General features: G+C 41.3%; 1 protein-coding gene and 1 pseudogene across 1 annotated transcript in view; both read right to left on the bottom strand.

The window, feature by feature from the left end:
• The window catches only part of CHN2 (chimerin 2), a 283,549-nt gene that overhangs the window by 103,587 nt on the left and 156,122 nt on the right, over positions 1-23,840 (bottom strand). Inside the window, exon 4 of the mRNA XM_026508512.4 lies at positions 1,261-1,292. Within this exon, the coding sequence (XP_026364297.1) occupies positions 1,261-1,292 (32 nt within the window). The remainder of the gene's footprint in view (positions 1-1,260; positions 1,293-23,840) is intronic.
• Positions 20,917-21,039, bottom strand: LOC113267326 (small nucleolar RNA U3; annotated as a pseudogene).

The raw sequence follows: 23,840 nt of genomic DNA, 5'->3' as shown, positions 1-23,840 counted from the left end.
CGGTTCCTTTTCTGTGGTTAAGAAAATGCTTCTTTGCCGTCCTCTCACTACGTAGTTTGTGCGGATTGGGGGTTGGAAAATGATAACTAAAACATTCAACAAAACTTTGACTCAACAAAGAAAATGCATAATAGAGTTCCTGTTGGAATTCGCGTGCAAAAGTGTCCCATTTGGTAGGCTCTCCTTTCTGTTACTCTTTATTAATTGTGCTCTCCGTGAGCAAAAATCCAAATCAGTATACTGATGGAAAAAGAGCAGCCCACAACTACGTAGGTTAGATGGTAGGGACGTGGGGATGGCTGAGAGCAGAGGCCAGCGCTCCTCAGCAGCTACTCCAGGGGTCCTGGACGAATTCCCAAGGCCAGAAGGAAGGTTCAGAAATGCAGTCGTGGCCATTATGAAGTCACTGCTGGGCTGGGGGCACATGAGAGGTCATTCACCACAAAGATGAGGTCTGAGGGAATAGAGGAAGAAGGTTTGGATTGGCCAGGAGAGCATGGGACTTGGGACTTGAAAGAGACTGGGGCTCATAACGCTTCCAGGTTGGACGTGGGAAGAAAGGGAGTCATGCACCTGACCCCAGCGCGGGTTGTTGCTTTGTAAGCGACACCACATATCACAACACACCACAGCCTGAGACTGAAGACGCTTTCTACGGGATGCATATTTGCTTTACAGTAGGCTTCTGAGAAAGCAGGACAAAACAAGAGTTGAAATTCCGAGGAAAATGGGAGGAAATCCTCATTATGGTATTGAGGCAACTGGGCTAATCTAGCCAAGTCAAGAGAAATCAGCATTTTGGTTTTATGAGACCGCAGGGAAATGGGGTGACTTCCCTGTATTGCATTTACTGAGGTACTGGAAAGTAAGGAATTCAGCCATGCTGTTTACAATCTTTGACACTCTAACTGTTTATATAGTATCAAGGTAGAAAGTGAAATAAAATACTAACAGAGCCTCAGTCACGGAAAAGCCTGCCTTGCGTTTCAAATACTTGCCAGGCGCTCAGTGGCCGCTTTATTGGAGAAAACTACAGCAGGAAATACGTCCCTCCCACATTCATGGAAGCCAAGCACCTGAGTCTTATAAAGAAAATTCAGTACAAAGGGGTCTGATTGCATTTATCCTTATTATTAAACACTTGCACAATGGACATTTGATGAAGACTATATATTAGAAGATTTTTAATATTTAATATTTAAATGACATATGAAATGACACTTATTACATTATTAAAACAAAGAATAGCATGATACATACTCTCTTCCATAATATTTTGGTCTGTTCTCCACCTATATTAAAAAAAAGAAAAATATTAATAATGCATTTGAATTCAAAGCAGATACATAAAAATGCTATTCAAATGAACATAGCTAATCCTGGTAGTAATTTTATTACAGTTTTTATTCCCCAAATCAGAGATCTATGAAACCACAGAGTTAGCCAGTGCATTCCTCTGTCTTGGATGGGATGATGTAGAATCATCACATTTCTTTAATCATTAGGCTCATTCTCCACCTAAACCCAATCACTCAATAAAAGAACTTTCAAAGGAAACAAAGGAAGATACTAAGAAATTAAAGGTATTATAAGACATCATCCTGAAAAATAAAATGCATAAAACTTAAGCATTCATTTCAATCACCGTCCAACTGTTTCATTATGTATTTATAATAAAAATAAGAAGTGCACCTGGATTTAAAGTTTCATTTGGTCTCTTTCCAGATAAAATCGATACTCTTATTTTTAAACAAATGGCTAAGGGTCTGAAATTCACTTGACACCAGAAGTACAAGATACAGAGGACAAGATTTATGCTTGACTAAAAATCATAAGCACCCCAGAAAATATTTTTCAATCACATTTTGAGCTTGGGGATTATCACATTGGATTTTTATATATATGATAATCTACTTTTGTAAGAACTTTGTTTCCTTGTGTTCATGGTGTTAGAATTGGTAAGAAATTAACATGGATTCTCATGGTCAGCTTTTGTTCTCATGGTCAGCTTTTGTTCTGCTAACCTAACTGCAGGGACATGGAAAATATAGTATAGCCCCATTAAGTTATGGATTCTCATTGAGGGTTATGACAGCAAGTTTATGGTTATTTACTAGGGTAGAATGGAAGTCTGGCAGCCATTTCATTTGTAGTCATTTCTGTCCACAATCAAATGGGCAGTTTTCTCAGCAGGGCTCACAGGCACAGTGGTGGGATTTCAAGGTACTGGGCAGTTTCCTGGCCTCCTTCCACCTTCTAAAGGATGCAGGAGATCTGAGAGGGCAGTCAGGAGCCATGGAGCAGAGGAAAAGGCTCAGAAAGGGGGAGTCAAGGACCATATTCACAAGCCTGCCTTGGACAAGCCTCACTGGCATAAAACTCATCATCTAGACACGTCTGAATATATGTTCACTCTTCTGTGCATTTTACACTTGGAAAGCACTGAACCAAGAGGGGGCATTCATAACTCTTAATCTTCAAGGTCTGAAGTCTGCTCAGTGTCATTTACAAAGGAAGATCTAAATAATATCATTAATAGAAGCACAAAGTGTATAAAAGACACCTCGTTATCTGATGTATACCATTACTCTACATGCTGGTAAGCTTTTTAATATGAGTTGAATATTTTGCCATTTACATCATTCTATTAGCTTTCAAAGTTCTTTCTTTTATGATACTGTAGATAGGTGTCTGCAACACCAACATGCCATAGAAGAAATTTAAACTAGAAAAGTCAGTGGAAGTAAATAATACACAATGGGTAAGATAGCTCTCCAGTCTTTGAGAATCAATATTCCATTCCTTGGAAATGATTCCCTATATATATAAGGACAACTTCATCTCCATCTTTTTGGCTGAGCCATAATACCCGTTTGCAAATCTGGGTGTAGCTCCTAGCACCATTCCCCTCTTCGCTCCTCTAATCTACCCCAAAGGGAAGAATAATTCATCCAACTTCCCAGATGAACAGCATGGAAGATAGAGCCTACCACTAACTCTTGGCATGCAAGTAAGTAGCTCATGAATGTTGAATTTGACTCCCAAGAGACAACAGATTGCTTTCAGTTCATTAATCAATCATAAAAATATAGGGCATGCTTACTACGCTCGGGGCTCTGTGTTCAGCCCTGTCATCGCTCATGAAACAAGAGCCTCACAGGTGTGGAGAGGAAAGGTCTGAGGAGCTCAGGGGTGTTCTGCATTTGCAGCAGGAGGAAACCAACTTGAGAAATCTAACATAGGCCCCCACATAGAAAAGTCAATATTATGGTGCCTTGGGGGATACCAAGTAAGATCCTGTCTAGAGGACAGTTTGATCTAGGGACAAATCTGCATATGAAAACCACGAGAACATACGAAGGCACCGAATTGTGTGGGACAGACCACACATGAAATAGAGCCGTGGAATAGGTCCCAAATATTAATGGATGTATACTAAAATACTACTCTTTGTTTATCTGAAATTCAAATTGAACTAGGCATCGGTTTTTATTTCTTTTTTCCTAAATCTGGAAACCCTTCCTAGGAAGAGAGCAAAAGTGGAAGTCAGAGGCAGTGAAGAGAGAGGATGTAGTCATTCATCAGGTCACTGCTCCCCCCTGCTTGGGGCTGTTTTGATAGCAATCTGATTCAGTCTTGGGTCCCTTTGTTGTCTCTGCCTTTCTTGAAGATAATATAGCTGTCTTTGTTAAAATGAGAGAGAGAGTGGCTGGGTTTAAAACAACAACAAACAAACAAAAACCTATTCTTTTCCTAAACTTTTTGCTCACAGGGGTCTAAACATAGTCTCTCTCTCCACACCTGACCAAGCTTTTAACCAGTCAAGAGCTTAAGTTAAATGGCCCTAGAAAAATCATAAAACATCCACATGTTTTCAAGGTGGATAATACTGGATCCTCATATCCAGACAAAACTCAGTCAGCTGGGTGTGGAACAAAGGACCTGCCGAGACCGACGAGTAGCCTCCACACTGTGACCCAGTAATGCCGGGAGGAAGCCTGACTCAGTCCCCGGGTGCGGCTCTGTGTCAGCCACTGGCAAAATCAGGACCGACCTGTGAAATGTAGATTGATTAAAGAAGACACAGCACTGAATTTGTTTCCAATTGTACAAGATTCTCTTCGGTGAACAAAACAGAAGACAGTTGATAAATAAAAAGAAAGGCAGCTCAGAAGCTCTTCTCACATTCTCATTGAAGATTGTTTGTTAAAATAAAGAACTCGATCAAAAAATAGAGGGCTAATTTAGGTAGTCACATGGATTCAGCAAGCGACAAAAATGTAACAAATCCCATCATGAAAGAAGGCTGGTTCTGGAGCATTCCTGCCGCTGATTATCTCGGGACAACAGCTGGAGTTGGACAACCCACCACCTTGGCGAACCTGGTCACTGTGGAGATGACTAACAGAAATTGGATCTCCAAGAAGTGAAGGAAGCCCACCATTTTAAGCAAACAAAACAAAAAAAATCTAATAATTTGTAGATATATTGCTGAACCCTAAAATCCTGGATCCTTAGATGGTCTACCATCTTGTTCAGAAAGGAACACCTCTCTTTACGGAAGAACACTGAGCAGATTATCAGTGAGCAAACACATGCATGAAATGGGTCTCCCCGAAGCACAGGTGAATTCGGTCTATGTGGTGTAACTATGCAGATTCTTCTAAAAAATAGAATTGAAGACTTTATTCTACAAAAGCATCATCTATGGGAGACTAGTCCCCCGAGGTGGGTAACACTTGCCATTGATGTCAGCGTTGATCATAACATTTTGGAATTCCTCTTTCGGAACTTTCTGAAGACTTAACACACTTTTTCTTGAATATCCTTACAGCTGCCTTTCTCAAAGTGTGGTCTGGGCATTCAAAACAAAAACTTCAGGATGTTTCTTAAAGATTACAGATTAGGAATCTACTCCTCCTCCCTCCTTCAGACCAAATGAAGCAGAATTACTGAGGGGCGTACTGCGATGTGTTCTTTGATAAAGCCCTAGATAATGTTTAAGCATACACTAAAGTCAGAATCACTAGTATATGGGAACAATATATTTGTTTTGAGTTGAGAGTGGCTGTTATTTCAGCAAACAGGCAGAAGTTATTCAGAGCCAAATTCGGTAAAAAGGGAAGTGATCCAAGCAGGAAATACATTTGAGACAAAAACGAGGCATGATCCAAGATAATGAAATCTGTACTGTGTCCTGTTCTGAAGGTATTTTAGAAGAGACATTCCCAACATGCACTGAGCAATGGGACCTCAGCAGAAATAAAACACAGCTACCCAAGACGATGATGGGAAACGGACCACACTCACATAATACACGTGTTCAAGTCTATTTCATGACTTCATAGTCACACCTCAAATATAATTATTGCCAGTACTCTGACTACTGAAAATGGTTTTAGTCCCATCTAGTCCTGTTCATACCCTCCACACACCGTGTGCCAATGCAAATGTTATGGCTTCCCGCAGAGGGTCTCATCACCCCACATTCGTCCTACGCTCCAACCAACCAGAGTTACTTGCAGCTCCATAATTTGCTCTCTCCAACATGTCCACTGCTTTTCACATGTTCTTATTTTAAGATCCTGAACGTCCTTTTAGTAAACTAGGGGCAGATCACACGATGGTTGAAAGGGCAGGCTCTAGACCCTCACTGTCTGGCTTTGACGCCCAGTCAGTGCATCCATAAGCAAGTTACTAATCTCTCTGTTCCTCTGTTCCCTCATCTTTAAAATGGACATGATAATAAAAGTACACCTGTCTCACTGAGTTGTTGTAATAATTAAATGAATAAATACATGCAGCGTGCTTGTAGCAGTGGTTGGGACACAGAGCAATTCAATGATTATTAGCTATCACTGGTAACCAGAAAAGGCCTCCCTGCACAGGAAGAAAAGTTAGGCCATTCTTTTATTTTAATTATTTATATTTAAATTTTTAATTCAAGTATAATTAACACAACAGTGTTATATTAGGCTCATTCTTTTCTGTGCTCTCACAGCTCTTTTTATATTTTAAATATATACTTGCCCATTTCTTCTCTAACTACTTTATGAGTTTTCCGAAGCAGCAATTTTGGTCTTTATCATCATTACATTCCCAGGATTTTGCCTCTGGTCTGGCACAGAATGAGTGTAGTTCTCTGAATCTAATCCACTCTTAAAAATGTGTCAGGCAGCAAAGTGTCAAACAGCAAGAGCCTATATCCCATTATCTTAAATAGAAAAAAGTAATTTATGCAAAAATATGGATTTCCCAAATATTACTAAAATGCCTTTAAATAACTATATAACAATCTGATAAGGATTTCTGCCTACCATAAAATATTTAAAGCCCAATTACATAATTGCTTAACACTTAACGGAGTAATTAACAGGTATTTGGTGTGCAGTCCACTGCTGAAGAGAATGGGAACCTCATTATCCTATCCCGAGCAGGTACCATAAAGAAATACTATCTGGGTTAGACCTGCAGGGGTAGTGCCCCCTGGTATGTGGCCTAAACAAATACCAAAGGGCTAATCCCTCAGGGAAAAAGTGGAGAGACTTATGGCTATCATGTGCGATGTGCTTCAACACAAATCCAGGTCGATCAGGGGAACAGTGAGATACTCGAGCAGCCCCCTTCCGTCTCCTAGCTCCCGGCTCCTCAAAGCGTGCTCCTGGGACCAGCCGCACGGGCCTCACCGGGGAGCTGGATAGAAATGCAGCATCTGCACTTGGAAGGGGAGTCACGTGCACATGAAAGTTGGAGAAGCTGCCCTGCTCCTGAGAACTTACCATAGCAGGTGAGAACTTGTTACAGCAGGTTTTTAGCCGGGAGGATGATTTTGGCTAAAATGTTCTATCGAGTTGTTGCTGCAGATATTCTGAGAGCGAGTGTTTGGAGAGCAAAGGATGCCTGTGCTCATTGCATGTTTGCAGAATGAGGCAAAGATTGTGAAGGCAGAGCCCTGGTGTCGATTCAATGGCTGTGTGACCCTGAGTAGGTTATGAAACAGTTTTGCATCTCATTTTCCTCAATTTCCAATAAAAGTGGAGTTATAAAAGTGTACTATTTTAATAAAGCTCAGATGAGATAATGCACGTAAAGAACCGTAGGGCTGGGAACATTGCGGTAATAGGTTCACATTTACGCAGTGCCTACCCTGTGCCAGCAACTGTCCTTAGGCTTTCACATGTGTATCTCATTGAAGTCCCCAAACAACCCTATGAGGTAAGTGAGGGCTATTATTTGCAGACAGCCGCTAAGTAACCAGCCTTAGGTCGCGGAACTAGTAAGGGGCTTCAGACCCAGCACAGCCACCTTGAATGACCGTAATTCCCAGCTTCTTCCGAGTATGTACCAACCAATGCGGAGGCCTTCGTTGGCAGGCTCACAATTCTCCACTTCGGTTAAATATTAGATTATCTGAATTGTCCTTAACTTTTCTTTGCCAGGATTGAACACTCTAAAATCTCTTTGGAATGAACTGAATTCTGCCAACGAGTTAACAAATGAGAATTTGTCATAAATTTGCCTACCTGTAGTGATACTTTGGGTCTCTCCACTATTTCCCTGTAATTTAAAATTTCATGTATTCCCAGCTACCTGGTTTATTTTCCAATTTATTCTTCTGATTTCAAGGAATAATTCTCAGCATTTTGCAAAGCTTGAGAGAACAGTAGGGTGACAGCTGCATAGTGAGAGACAGGAAGCATAATCCTTAAATGAGTTTGCTTTATAGTCAGATTATCATTGCCTAGATAAACACAAGTTCTTTTATATTCAACACAAAGACATTTGAAGAATATTGTGAGTCCTCTGTAAACAAGGTTTCCAATTATTGAAAAAACAAAGCTTTTATAATCCCTCAGCAGCTGGTATATGCTAAGTTTTTACTTAATAGAAATAATTTTAAAACCCAATTTAGCAACCTCCTACACAGGGCAGTTAGACTACTGAATTTTCTGAGATACAGATCAAGTTCAGGAGAAAAGGCTTTGATGGGGGGATTTATATTGGTGATACTGGGTAATTTTATCCAGAAAAAAATAAGTATGGATAATTCCCTTCTAATTAAAAATCAAAGTTCTCTATTGAAAAGGACAGAAAGAAAATGCAAGTACTGAGATTTATATTCTTGTAGTCAAAGTGCATGGTTTAGAATGAAAGTCGAGCAAACTTTAAAATCTCCGGTTTCTTTTCATCTAGAATTGAAAGCCTTTTTCCTTACAGCATTACTTTAAGGCTTCTAGAGTTCTGATGGGGCACTGATGGGGTAAATTCCTTCCTGTCTTGATTGCAATGTATTATAAAAATATCTACTGGCCGGTCTTTCTGTAATAAATCTCCTTAAAAGGTTACCAATAGTTTTCCAAAGTTCTGTAAGTAGATACAAGTCGGGCACTTTAATAACCTGGTGTAAATATTCTGCGAATTTATAGACATACACAGTATATCAGATTAGGGGTGCTCAGGACCAGAGCAGTTCCCATTCACTTGGTTTGTTTTCTGTCTCCTTTTTTTTTCTTCAGATTTTTCCAGGAATTGTGATGTAAAAATCAGTGATAATATTAGAACAAATAAGAAGTAAAAGAATTTTAGACCAGCGGATCTCAACTGGGAGGGTGGGTGGTGTTTTTGTTCCCCAGCGGATATTTGGCAATGTCTGGAGATAGTTTTGATTGTCATGAGGGAAGGGTGCTACTAGCATGTGCTGGGTAGAGTCCAGGGATGTTGGGAAAATCCTGCAAAGTACAGGACAGCCCCTTCTACAACAAGGAATTACTCCAGCCAAAATATCGATGGTGCCGAGCCTGAGAGACCCTGTTTGAGACAAAAAGGAACTTTGGACTCTTGAGCATTCCCAAGAAAGGTTATTCAAAATAATTTGTTGGACCAAAATATAAACAAGCAGTAAATACTTTAAATACACCAAGTGGAGTAAAAGGAAGATAAGAGGAAATATTTATTTATGAGAACACTAATAATTTACAAAAGTAGCTTTTAAGAAAAGACTGACACTTCCAACTACTCAGGGAAATAGCCTAGGTAAATACCAAACTGAAGATAAAGAAGGAAACCCTCCTTCCAGCCTCCCCTTGAAAAAACTGTAAACAACCTGAAATATAAAAAACATTAAGAAAAAATGTATTACTTGGGAGTAACCATCCATACTATGCATACATGGGAACTAATGTTTAAATCCCTTACTGCTATGGGATTTCATGCCTCACAGCATGTTCCTTTGAAACTCTGCCCTGATCACTGGCTTGGAAACAAAACTTCCACCACACATGGCTCCCCAAGTCACAGAGGAACCGCTCCACCCGGGGAGCTGAATGGCTGGCTGTCCAATACCTCAGTGACGTCTTGAGGTTTCATTATATAAGCAACCATACAAGATATTCATCATAAAAGAGGAAGGTGAATTACCCAAATGAGCTGTGTTTGGATTTGAAAAATAATAGCGGGGCAACTACTCCCAGACACACACATGCAAATACCCCACCTCGCACATCAGCCCTTTGTTCCTGCCTCTGGTTTTCTCCAGGTTCAGACCTACGGACACTGACTTAGAACCCGGGAGGGTCGGGCTTGGGAGGAGCGGAGGAGGATCAACGCTTAACAGGCCTCTTCAGTATGTGTGCCACGGTTCTCCCAAAAAGCAAGTCACACGGCACTTGAGACAAGCCCATGTGATTGGATTATTTGAAGATCACGCAGTGGCGTGGAGAGGAGATCCAAACCAACATCTGATGGATGCCAAAGTCCGTAGTCTTTTTTGATACCAGAAAGAAGGGAAACTGTCCACGGGACAACAGAGGTGACGCACTCAGGAAAAACACTGATTTTGCTATAATAAATAGGTGGGCTGCCCCCAAATTGTTAGGCTCCTAAAAGTGCCCATTCTGGAGACCTGCGTGAGCTGACATTTACCAGCAGCTCTTCTATCACGTGTGATGGCCAATCTCCTTTCCTCTTCATCCCTCCGAATAGTCCCACCAGAGCATCATCCACCTAGCGCCCAAGCCACAAACCGGCATCCCAGATTCCTTCCTCCCTCCCGATCCCACCTGTACTCGGCCACTAAATCCTGCCCATTGTATGTCATTCCTTACTCTTGAAATGGTCTCTTTCTTTCCATGTCCACTGTGCTATCTAGTCACCCAAACCACTGAAATAGTCTTTTTATGGGTTTTCCTGTCTATACTTTCATCACCCTCCAATCTGTCTTTCATACTAAAGTCAGAAAATGCCAATCTCATCAAGTTCTCTGCTCAGAATTCTTCACTGGTTCCCCATTGCCAAGTAGTCAAACCTACACAACTCAGTGAGTCTGTCCCAGACCACCCTACTTAAAAGTGGTACCTCTTCACCTCGGCATACCCCCTCTCCCTTTTCTGCCTTATTTTTTCCTGTGACACTTGTCATCATCTGACATACTGCATATTTTACTTGTGTGTTTATTGCCAATCTTTCTCTTTCAAATGGAAACGACGCAAGGATAGAAACTTTTATGTTTTGCTTATTGCTATTATCCCCAGAGTCTAGAACAGAGCTGGCACCTGGTAGGTGCTCAATAAATATTTGTTGAGTGGATAAATGAATGGCAGACAGGCTTTTCCTAGCATGGTCTTGCTTGTGTATCCCGAATACGTCCCTAGCAGTACACACACTCTTGCCCTCCACATCCTTATTCCCCAATTCTTTATGTTCCTGCCACAGAGATCCTTGTAGTTTCTGAAACACATCCTGTTTAGTCATACATTCCGATCATTCTTTGGACAGGGTATTTCCTACGCCTGGAATTCTAATATTTGCTCTCCAACCCATCTATGCCTTAACCTGGCAAATCTCACTGATCTGAAAAATAAGAGGGAAATTGTCTTTTTACTTATTTATGTTTCAAGTATAATTAACATGCAGTGTTATATTAGTTTCAGGTGCACAATATAATGATTCAACAATTCTGTACATTACTCAATGCTCACCACAATAAGTTACTCTTGATCTCCTTCATCTATTTCACCCATTCCTCCACTCACCTCCCCTCTGGCAGCCACCAGTTCTCTATATTTAAGAGTGGTTTTTTGTTTATTTGTTTCGTTTCTTAAATTCCACATGAGTGAAATCATATGGTATTTGTCTCTCTGACTGACATTTCACTTAGCGTTACACCCTCTTGATTCAACCACATGGTTACAAATGGCAAGATTTCTTTCTTTTTTTATGGTTGAGTAATATTCCATTGCATATATATACCGCTTCTTCTTTATCCATTCATCTATTGGTGGGCACTTGGGCTGCTTCCGTCTTGGCTATTGTAAATAATGCTGTAATAAACATAGGGATACATGTATCTTTTCAAATCAGTGTTTTTGCACTTTTGGGGCAAATGTCCAGTAGTGGAATTCCTGGATTGTGTGGTAATTCTAATTTTAATTTTTTGAGGAACCTCCATTCTGTTTTTCACAGTGGCTGCCTGCACCAGCTTGCATTCCCACCAATAGTGGACGAGGGTTCCTTTTTCTTCACATCCTTGCCAATGCTTGTTATTTCCTGTGGTATATATATATATATATGTATATATATACATATATATATATATATATTATACATACACAATAGAATATTACTCAGTCATTAAAAAAAAGAATGGGATCTTGCCATTTGTGACAATAGGAATAAACATAGAGGGTATTTTGCTAGGTGAAATAAATCAGATAAAGAAAGACAAATACTGTATGATTTCACTTACACGTGGAATCTAAAAAACAAAACATATGAATAAACAAACAAAGAGCAGAAACTGATCCATAAATACAGAGAGCAAGCTGATGGTTGCCAGAGATGAGGAGGATGGACAAAATGGTTGAAGGGGAGTGGGAGATACAGGCTTCTGGTTATGAAATGAATAACTCATGGGGATAAAAGGTACAGCACCGGGAATATAGTCAATAGTATTATAATAGTGTTGTATGGCGAGACATGGTAGCCACACTTGTGGTGAGCATAGCATAATGTATAAATTTGTTGAATCACTATGCTGTACACCTGAAACTAATGTAACATAGAATGTTAACTATACTTCAATAAAAATGAATGAATGAATGAATGAATAAATAAATAAATGTAAAAAAATAAATAAATAAGAGGTAAAATGCTGCCATCTTGGGAAAATCTTTCCTGGCTGCCTCAAACCAGCTTAGGTATTATTTTTTACCTTCCCTCTGAACTTAAGGCCTGAGTTAGGGCCATAACCTTAGTGGAACTGGGATTGTTGGTCTTTATGACCTCTAGAAGTGAGCTCATTGAGGGAAAGGCTCCCATCTTTTTCTGTTGTCCTGGTACCAAACAAGGTATCTTGCACGGAACTCTGCTTCAATGGAAGTACTTGTCTGAAAGACAGCTCTGTTGGAGTTGATTCGCATGCATGGCAACAATAAAACAACAGTAATAATTGCTAATAGTTATTTAGAACTTTTATTGTGCCAAGGCACTATTGTAAGCACTTTCTTTCCATATATTGACCCATTCAATCCTCATGACTATCCAGTAGGTAAGATCTATTATGCCCATTTCCAAAGGATGAACTGAGATAGAGAGAAGCAGAGCAGAAAAGAAGACTATATTATCCTGGAGCTTGGACCACTAGCCATCATACTCTATTGCCTGGAACTGCATCAGTCCTGCTTCCTGGATCCCTGGAGATGTCCTGCTTCACATATCCTTCCCAAAGCCCTTTGTTCAGCTTTTCTTTCCATTAAGGTAATTTATTAATATCCTTCCAACTAACCTCCATCCCCCATCTTTTTTTTTCTCTAAATTTAGCCAGAATTGATTTCTGTTGCCCAAACAGAATCCTAAGTGATATTCCCATTAAATCCCCATCTCCAAGGCTGGAGCCAGGGTGGCTGTAATGTTTACCAAGCTCTACAGGGGATTCTGACACACATATCAGTACTGGGAAGCACAAATTTGGGCAGCAGTTCCAAAACATGGAGAGAATGAATACCTTCCTGGAACCTTGGGATATCTTCCTAAGACTTCTATATTGATTTTGACCCAGTCTACATGGATTTTGATCAAGTCTATGTGAATTTTCATCCTACTCTCACTGTAGGCTTCCAAGAACACCCAAAAGCCTACCCATGGGTGGCACTCCTCTCTCTAGCTGGCCCAGTGCATCTTACCAGCAGTTCATTTGACCCAGTCTTCCTTGCTACATCTTCCTTGTCACATCTTCCTTGTCACTCATTTTTTGGCCTCCTGTGTTGCTCCCACCACCCACCTTGAGTCTTCCTTGTGTGGACAACCCAGTTAGGTATACTGCTCTGACTCTGCCCTGGCACTGTTGGCTAGGGCTTCGTATTCATCCTCTGGCATCCTGAGGCCACAGCTCCACATAAAATGGCGCCTTCCTCCCATCAAGCCAAATCCGATGGAGGTCAGCCATACTGGCCAGACTGGCTGGCTGGCCTCCCACCAGGGCAGGAAAATCAAACATGATGGGTCCATCTGTCCATCTTCCTGATACTTCCTACAGACCAACACCGTATTTTTAAAAATCCCATAAAGAAGAATCAAAATTCAGGACTTAATCATGCATAGAAATTTTAGGTTAACATCTAATCTCATATTCTTCTTGCTTCAAAATACATTTTCCTTCTTCCTTTGGTCTTTGGTGCAGATGAAAATCTGAGACTACTCTCCATAGGATAAGGTTTCCACTTTCAAAAGCCATCTCCTTGTCACCTAATTGCTTGTTCCTCCTCCCACTAAGTAATTCTTGTTCTTTTAATTTTTTTAAATAGATCTTATTTTCAATCCTTAATTCATCTTCGTTATTCTCCTTGGAACTCTTTTTAAATTCTCCAAATACCTCTTAGGTTCAAAAAGCTTGAAGTACCCAACAGAATTGAATCAAATCAAGGAAAACTTAATGCTGCCATTAAATTTCTAGGGGGAAAAAAGATTGGGTGAGTATATTCATTTAATTCCTCATTCTTGTTAGTAAATTCCTTCCCTCAGAACTTAATAGTGTTTGGGTTAAGTGGTCCTGTATGTGCTTTGGAAAAGGCAAAGAATGCCCATCATTCTCTTTCTTCTCCTCAGTTTTTTTCTCCCTCCTTCTAGAGTAACAGTATTTAAATGTAAGTATTCAGTGTAAGTATTCAAATGTATGTGTTCCAACTGATGAATAAAATTAATCCACCTGAAAAAAAAAAAGAATGGCAGACAGAACTAGGGAGGTGGTAGAAATGAAAGACTGTTTACCGAAATGTCCTCAATCTTTTTTGCATTATAATCTCTCTTTGGAACCATTTTACATGCTTTTTTCCTTCTCATCTCTCCCAAATGGAATTTTAATACTACAGACAGACTGTGTATCTGTTTATGTTCTGTATGTGTACCTGTGCTTTACACATTAGAAGAGTGTGCTCCCTTAAGGACTGATGTTGCCCCCTCACCCTTGGGGTTAATATCACTCCGATTGAGAACTCATTGTCTGATGAGATCAGTGGGGCCTTCAGAATGTTTTCAACACTTGTTCTCCCCAAAGGAAGGTGAGATATGTATCTCTGCCTCCTTCTTATAGACAAGAAAGCCGCAGTTCAGAGTGGTAAATTAGCTTGCTCACAGCCCTACCCAGGGCTGACAGATTTAGGAAACGCAGTCCCTGATTTCAGGTCCAATACTCATTCCTCTATATGGTGATGATGCCATAAAATTTGGAAGCCTGTTCTCCATTATTTTTAAAAATTACCTAATTTAGCATTTCTGGAAGAGGCATTCCCCCCTAAAATTATTCCCTGTATGGTAATAAATAAGACTGAAAGTGCCTTATTAATAAATGTCTTGCTTTTGAATTCTTTTTCTGGCGAATTAGTCCGCGTTACACATCCTTGAGCTATCGCTTTATGGTGCTTCCAGCAGCCCTGACATAAGACACACCCCTGCTGTTCAGGGTCACGCATCCAAGAGGTTGTTTTTGTCCCCTGGGCCAGGGCATATCCTGCCATCGCTCTTCTTGCACAAACAATCTTTGTTTTCTCTTCTTGACCTTTTCTTATGAAAATGCTCATACATACCGAAAAACTGAAAGACTTTTATAGCAAACATTCATACACACCACTTAGATCCTATAATATTTGCTGTACTTGCTTTATGACATACCTATTTATTCATCCCTCTATCCATTCATTAATTCAACTTTTTTTAAGGGGATGTATTTCATAGTCAGGGGCAGACATAGCCCTCTTTCTCCCAAATGCGTCAGCATGCAAATCATTCATCAGAATTCAATAACATATAGACTTTTCATGGGGGGGGGGGTAGTACCAGCTTTGTTCTTGAGATCAAAGAATGCGAGTTTGTTTACATGTTCGGGTGGCATTTCTGGATCAACAGACTCTACACCCCTCTTTAATTTCCTGCTTATGGGGTGGGTCACCTTTTCTAACAGGCCACCATTTCTTGATGGGAGAAAAGTGGCCACAAGAAAGCTGGTAGAAGAGTACCTGCTTGTTGTCACTGCCTTGGCCTTGTCCATCAATTTACACATGTTAGACATGAAGGCCAAAATGTTTCTTAAAATGGCTTGGGATCAAATTCATCCTGAATAACAGGCCTAAGATTCCCTCTCTTTTGCTAACATCTATATAGTTCTTGGGAGATGGTAGAAATTAAAGACCAGTGGTTCCCATATGTAAATGACAGGCACGGTTAAGTGCTTTAAATATATTAACTCATTCTTCCAAGTTACTTACAGTGTAGGACTAAGGGCAAACTTTTTCTGGCAAGGCCTAGATAGTAAATACTTCATCCTTTAAGGACCACAGTACTTGAAACAGTCTATTTCAAGTGCTCCACTTGCCGTGGGAGCATGAAAGCAGCCACAGACAATATGTAAAGGAGTGAGCATTGCTGTGTTCCGTTAAAACTTGATTTACCAAAATCGACGACGGGCTATAGTCTGCCAACACCTCTGCTAGACTAACAAATGTTAGAGTCCATTCTTTATGATCGGTGTCAGGACATCTTATTGTTAGCTCAAAACTTAGAGCCTGTCAATGCCTCCAAGGCCTTTTTGTTTAATGGTGGGTCAAATCGTCTCTTTGTATTCGTGCCCTTCCATCTCTTACTGTACTGCGAAGAGAGAATCATTAATTTTTAATCTACGAGATACTGGTGCCAACTTAAAAATCGAACAGAACTAAGGCAGAAAATGGTTGAAGTATACTGTTAAACAGACTAAGACTGAAACCTTAAGGGATCTGACCTGCATCCTCGAAATGAAAGGTACTGTGGAAGCATCGTTAAGCATGGTCTTTGAGACGTCATGGAACCCTGAGGACCACAACAAGAGCAAAGGGACAAACCAGAAAAGTGTAATTACAGGCTTGGTAGAAATACCCAGGAAGATAGGAGAACGATTCATCAAACAATCGATGTGTAATTACCTAGAAGGACACAAGGTGCTGGATGGCAACCAATAGGCCTTTGTTCGGCTGTGCCAAGGCTGTTCAATTTCCTTCCAAGTGGATGGGGAGATGACACTGGCTATGTAAATAAGGAGGAAGAAAGAGATACCATCGCTAAAGTAAAGCTTGCTATTCTGTCCAACAAGACAGGGAGATGCAGTGTACTTAGAGCTAATGTCAAGTGACACTGTGGTTTGTTAAAGGACACAGCCAAAGGTGATGGATTACCAATGGCTCAGTGTCAGCCTGGAGACGATGAGGGGAGTGGTAGATTGAGGCACAGAGGTGGGGCCAGGAGAGTAGCGGTGCTGGACTGACTTTTATTAGCCAATTAGCCACCTACAATCCTGAACTGAGAAACGCTCGTGAAGCACACAGAGGATCTACTGAGTAAAGAGACTACCACCCTGGGATATAGACATGTGTTCAAAGTATTCCTGACGTAACGATAACGGATTTGGTATTTTCATTCATGGAAATGTCCATTTCTTTTTTTTTTTAAAGATTTTATTTATTTATTTGACAGAGAGAGAGACAGCCAGTGAGAGAGGGAACACAAGCAGGGGGAGTGGGAGAGGAAGAAGCAGGCTCCCAGAGGAGAAGCCTGATGTGGGGCTCGATCCCCGAACGCTGGGATCACGCCCTGAGCCAAAGGCAGACGCTCAACGACTGCACCACCCAGGCGCCCCAAGGAAATGTCCATTAAAAGCAAGAGTAAATTATCAAGGATTTGTGCATAGTCATGAGATAAGGAAAACATCTAAAAAGAGCTGGAGTTCATAACAGTATGTACTGAATATGAACAAACATGAGTATGAATCATATTAGAATGGAATTTAAATATTTTTTAATTACAAACATAGTGTCACACTAAAATGTATAACAAACCGGGGGATGGGGTGGGTTTAGGAAACCAGGCTAAATTAAGTACTGACCATACTCCTATAAGGATTCATATTGGGCCTCTGCAACATTCCAGGGTACGGGAAAGCTAGACATAGCAAAGAAAGGCAAAAGCAAAATATTTTTAAAGGGTGGAAAATAACATTCAGGAGGAAGTATATCTAGACAACAAAAGAAGGCTATGGGGTGACTTGGCATCCACTTTGAAGTTCACGAAGAGTCTAGCACAGTGCTAAGCAAACAGGAAGCGTCATCGGGGACAAAGCATCTTGCGTCTTCTATCCTAGAGTACAGGGAAGGGAGCAGGACATAGAAAACAGAGGGCACGAGAACACTGTTACAACAGTGGTGCTCACACTTGAGCGAGCATAAGGATGACCTACAGGACTTGTTAAAACCCAGATTTCTGGGCCCCATCTTCGGGTTTGTGATTCAGAAGGCCTGGGGTGAGCCAGGGAATCTGTATTTCTGACAAGTTCCCAGATGATGCTGTAGCCACTGGTCCTGGGACCACAGCTGAGAAGCACTGGGTTAGAAGGCCAGTCCGAGGTTCGGTCTGGGTTTGACTCAGAGTCTGCAATCCTTGTGCTGCTTGTCTCATCTCCTCTTGGAATTCCCATGAAGAATGACATGTGTAAAACTCTAACCCAGCACTCAGGGCACAGCAAGCACTCTAAGTCTGTTAATTCTCATTACCGTGAAAAGACTGACAAGTAATTCGGCAGTATCATTTAGGGTAGTCCGATTAGAATTAGGATGGTCAGAGATTATACCATCTACGCTTTTCTGATGGAAAGTAGAGTCAAGATTACAAATCTGTTTTCAAACATCTCACTGCTTGGTTAGCCAGACCATACTAGCCTGGGAGACGAAGCTTGCCCAGGGCCAAGTGTGGCTTAAACTTTATCAGCATTATTTCTCAGTTAACGTTTAACCGGGTGAGTAAACGTGAAGCATGTCTTTAAAACTTCACTAGGGCACCCAGTGCTTTGTAACTGGCTCCCCTTTCTGGATAACCCTGGCCACACCTGAAGTTTTGCTGGACCTGACCTCTGAGTCACAGAGCAGACATACTGTGGGCTGTTCTGGACAGCAGCTGCTGTGGAAGTGAGGCATTGGTTGGCCCTACGAAAGCCAGCACCTCCTCATGACCGCTGTGTTGCAGTCTGGACCACCCACTCCTGCCCCTCATCGGGGAGTGATGTATCTTGGGTTATGGCTGTCACAGGTGAGGTAAGGGTAAGACAGCTTGTGTTGTAATCCCTGATGCTCTCGGTTGTTCTTTTCTTCCTAAAACAACTAACTACACAATGTAGTATTTCACCTCAAGTAATTCTATAAAGGAATACACAGTTTCAAATTTGATTTTCAGAAATAAAAATCACCCAAGGAGATCAAGGAAGCTTCTCAAGAACTTTTACTTATTGTCAATCACTGTTTAATCTCCCCCTTCATTTTCCTTATTCGGTTTTAAGCAGAAACCTTCCATTTTTGCCTCAATTTGTGCTTCAGCATATATACTATTCTTTGTTGACTCCTTCCAGTTCAGCCCACCTGTCCCCTTGGCTCAGAGCCCCTGAGTCTCTGAATTCTGTAGCAGCTTGTCCTCAGGAACCCCTTATCCTCTGTTCATGGTATCACTTGGAAACGACTAAATATTTACAGGTGCAAACATGCAGGGTCTACATTACATTAGAAGAAGTTCAAAGTACTCTCAAGAGAGTGACTTCTTTTTTGAAGGGCTATGTATTTTGGCAGTACTTATCCATAAGAAAGTTTTTATTTAAGGAAGCACAAAATTCTTGGTTCTATATTTGGAAAAAATATAATTCATCTGTCTAAAATTTTTTCCTAACATTCGTTTTATTAGAAGACTTTCCCCCTTGACTATAGTAGGTCTACAACCAAAGCACGTCAAGCTCACATGAAATCACATCAAGAAGAAAGCCTGACTGCATTACGGAGTTAGCTGAAAGCCTAGAAGTATGATGGAAAAAGGCTTTTATTCTAGGTTGTGTCAATATGCAAGGGAAAAAAGAAGACGAGTGGAGAAAGTCTAGGATAAAAAGAACAGAAATATTTCTTACCAGGAAGAGCTAGCCTTCTGATTACTACACATAAAGCCAATTAAAAGGTAATGGGATTGATTTTTGTGTGTGGCTTGCAAAATCAATCTCATTACTTTAGAGACATACCTTGTCCAAACGTCTTGAATCAGTAGAGTTTCCATGCTCCCCCAAATGCACATAGGTTTAAAAACGTTTATTTTCAATGAATAAAATAAGAAAAGAGGGAGGATTATAGAATAGTAGAAAACCCCTCTGAGTTTACTTTAAATCTGATTTGAAATGTACTGAGTTAGTTGAGAATGACATGGTCAATCAATGTGGCTTGTTAAGATCTTCCAGATATGCCTAAGACGAGATAAACACCTCAAGCTACAAGATTATAAGACTGCGAAACCTAAGTACGGTGAATCAGAAATTTAAAAGCGTAATCATAAAGTGAAATGCTTTTGTAGGCTTAAAAGAACAGTTTTTACAAATAAAGGTAGAAGAAAGTGAAATGGGCAGATATTTAAGGACACCAAAAAAAAACAAAAACAAAACGCAGAAAATGGGGTATTTAAAGTGATATTTAAAAAGTGAATACAATTTGCTAGGAGGTAAAATAAAGTGTTACTGTAATTTAAGATAGGCCACTGTCATGTATACTTGGCTTAATTTCTGATGATCAAGAACAAAAAGCTGGTTCTGGAGAATGCTGGAAATCTCAGTCCTACAGTTCACTTTTGCATTAAAAAAAAAAAAACCCAAAACTTTCCAAAATACATTATTCTACAGCAAGAGAGAGAGGAAGTGAAGCTGCATGAAAGGGAGAACAATTTGAAATAACAGTATGTAGTTTTATTTCCCTTTTTGAAATTGGGTTTTTGAAATGAAACTCACTCCAGCAATTTCAAAAAAGACAAATGACACCAAATCATTTAGTCACAAAAGAATTTCTACTTATTGTGTATTCTTTAGGTAATTCTAGTGGAACTTGACTTTAAATTAGTCATGCAAGTAAATCTTGAAATTTTGGCCTTTTGGAAAGGCCAAAAGAAATATAGAATATTCCAGGAAAAAATATTAGTCTGTATTTAAGTAAGAACCTTAGCCACTGCCAAAAGTCCAAGTCACTACCCTAATAACAGCATTGGGTAAATCCGATACGCTATTAGTAATAGTTTGAGAATTCTAAATTCCTTATGTTAGCAGTCTCTATTTTTTTCTTCATCGTTTTACCATATATTCACTGATTGCCCTCTGCTGCTTGGCACTAGGTTCAATGCTAGGCAAGTCCATGCAATTATGACCGATGAAGTTTCTGGAGCCTGTATTCTCCTGGAGAGAGATGTATAAGCAACAAGCAAACAATTAAATGTGATAGAAATTATATTAGAGAGTGTATTAGGTACCGCAAACAAAATAAACAGGATGATACAACAAAGATCTGATGGTTGGGAGGTGCTATCTTTTTTTTTTTTTTTTTTTTTTACCAGTCAGACTGTGTCCTTCTCCCCTTACTCTCGGCAAAGGAGGAGAAGAACGATCATCAATGGAAACAGCCAGTTGTGGAAACGACACCTAGAGCCAGCTTCACGCTCAGAAGAGAGCACTGCACCATGGAGATGCTAATTTTTATGGGGTTCAGGGAAGGCTTCTGCTATCAGGTGAACTTTAATCTGAAACCTGGACATGCAGAGAACACTGGAGAATTCCAGGCAGAGAGCAGATCTGCAGATCCTATCGTAGCAATGTTGTAGTTTGTTTGACGAATGGGAGTGGAGGCTAGTGGGGCTGCAGGGCGGTGCACTCAGAAGAATGGCTCCCGTTTGGTGAATGGTGTGTGTGTGTGTGTGTGTGTGTGTGTGTGTGTGTGTGTGTGTGAATGTGGGCTTCAGGGAGAGGGCCAGCCGTGGAAGTAGGGAGACCAGGCAGGAGGCTGCTCGCCAGCAATAATCCAGGCAAGAAACAACCATCACCCTAAACCACGCGGCAGTCGTGGAGAAGGAGAAAGTAGGCAAGTGCCAGATACAGTTGGAGGTAAATTTGACAATCGCTAGAGAAAAGGGTGAAGGTGGGAAGAGAGGAGTCCAGGTCTCTGAAGTTAGGTGCCATTTAACGGAATGGGGGGCTCAGTTCTATTTTGAATGTTAGGCTACAGGTGGTGTGCGACGTCTACTTGAGGAGGTCAAGTAGACAGACGGAGCAGGGTGTCTGGGGACCAGGGGAGAGGGCTTAGCTAGAGGTACACATTTGGGAGTCAACAGTCACAGTTCCCCTCAGACCACCCAGGCGCACATTCGGTAATTAATGAATTGCTTACAGAATGACTGATCGATAATTGTCGGAAAGGGCAAGAGAGAATTTTGCATCCTGGAAGATGTTTTGAATCTCTTGGCAAGGAGCACACAGGAAATGCTAGTAGAGTGCCAGGTGCTGTTGCTGCTCGATAAATATTAATTTACAGCAATGAATCTCAAGAAAGCAATGAACGGTTATTTCACTAACTGACCATGCCTGGCTTAATTGGCGCCAGAGCTGTTGTTCAACTGCTTGTACGCTCTGTTCCTCCTCCTCAACGTCTTTTTTCCTGGTGGTTTAATTCCTGATCCAGCCATCTTGCTTTGTTCTCGATCATTGTCTTTTCGGCTCTCGCATTCAGAGAACACTGTCATTGTTCTGACTCTGTCCCTAATGAGTATCTCAGAGCCTCCTCTTTGCAGGTTTCTGAATCTGTCTTGAATCAGAACACTGAGTACCTATCATGGGCCAAGCACTATTGTACACACTTGACACATATACGCCATTTTTAGCACCCCGTCAAGTAGATACTGGCCCTTGGAGTAAAGGAGACCTTCATCTCCCTGAGAAAGTAAGTGCTTGGCTCTATGTTACGTAGTTAGAAAGTGATAAGAGCATGAATTCAAAACCAGTCCAGCTGACTCTGTAGCTGGGCTCCCCTGTCTGGGTTTACAAAGCTCATTGGATTTTGCCTGCTGAATCAGGCTGTCCCCTCGACCCACCTAGTTTCCCAGGAAAGTCTATTAGGTGGTTGGTATCTGTTGACAGCTAGCAAGCATTCAAGTCATGTTGGCCTGTGTCTTTACCTTTGGGCAACAGTGTTCCATATCTTGGTGACTACACTCACTTGGTGTCCTCTTGTGAGGGCTTAGCACATTCAATGGGAAGATCCTAACTGGAGAGGGGCCCCTAGCCTGGGAGGTTATTAGTCACCAGAGAAAGAAAGCAGTTGGAGTATGTCAGAGTAACACAGCTCGGCAGGCTTCCCAGGAACATAGTGGCTGGGGGGCAAAGAGGCTGAAGACTAAGAAGGAGGACAGCAGGACTGTGAATAGAAGGAAAACATGGACTCTTAAAAGCTGGCTGAGTGGTGAGATGACAAAGACAAAAAAAATTCATGAACTCATTGTTCAAAAGAAATCACCCATACGGTGTTACGTAAATGTGTTAATAAAGCTTCGGTCTCTCTGGCCATATACTCAAACCGGAGGCTTTCCGACTTCATTAGGCACGCCCTCTGAGCACACAGGTGCGGTGCAAGGCAAAGAGACATTCGCTCAAACATCGCCTGTAGCAGAAACAGTGGTTTCATCGTGGCCAAGAGGAGGCCGTGCCTTCACTCAAAGGAGGCCAAGTCCTGGGAGGCCAAGCAACGTGGGCAGGAATGCCTTGCAGTTAACGTGGCACCGGAGGACAAGGGGAGCTGAAGCTGCGCCTGCTGGCACCCATCTAAGCAGCACCTGTTCTGCCAACGCACGTGACCCTTTATCACCTGACACCTGCCTGGCTGGCTGGGCCCCGTGCAGCCTGCTGAGGAAATGGACCTGATGAATACCCATTTCGAGTGAGGTTTCATAGTAGAAATGGGATGTGGAATTTCTAGAGGCAAGCAACCTGTGAGTCCAGCATCAACCGGATCACTTACTAACGAATCAAGCTGATAAAAGTCAGAAGGTGAAAAGCTGGTTAAAAAGACAGACAAGTGGGAAACAAAGCTATCCGTGCACTATGTTCTTTAGTTACAGCAGATGGTGGTGGCTTGTGGCACACAGCTCTGCTTTGCTAAGATGTCTGTGGCATTGTCTTCCAATGCAAGGGCAGCGGTAAAGAGATCTGTGGTCCCTTCAGATCCCGCTGGATGTCTGAAGGGTTTCAGCTGAACCCTAGGAAGAGCTTCTGTGAAGCTAATCTGCATCTATCCGTCTCCACTGCTAATACTCCACCTGGCTTAGGGGACAGGGGACATGGTTGCAAGGATTTTGAGAAGCACAAAAGTGCACTCTCTCCCTCTCTCACATGTACACTCACACATGCATGTGTGTGCACACACGCAGAGGTAAAATAGATCTATCTCTGATTACATACGTCGTGATCTTGTTCTCTATTGATTCGACGCTTC

The sequence above is a fragment of the Ursus arctos genome, unplaced genomic scaffold, assembly GCF_023065955.2.
Source record: "Ursus arctos isolate Adak ecotype North America unplaced genomic scaffold, UrsArc2.0 scaffold_3, whole genome shotgun sequence".
Classification (NCBI taxonomy): domain Eukaryota; kingdom Metazoa; phylum Chordata; class Mammalia; order Carnivora; family Ursidae; genus Ursus; species Ursus arctos.
This window is presented reverse-complemented; position numbering and strand designations above follow the sequence as displayed.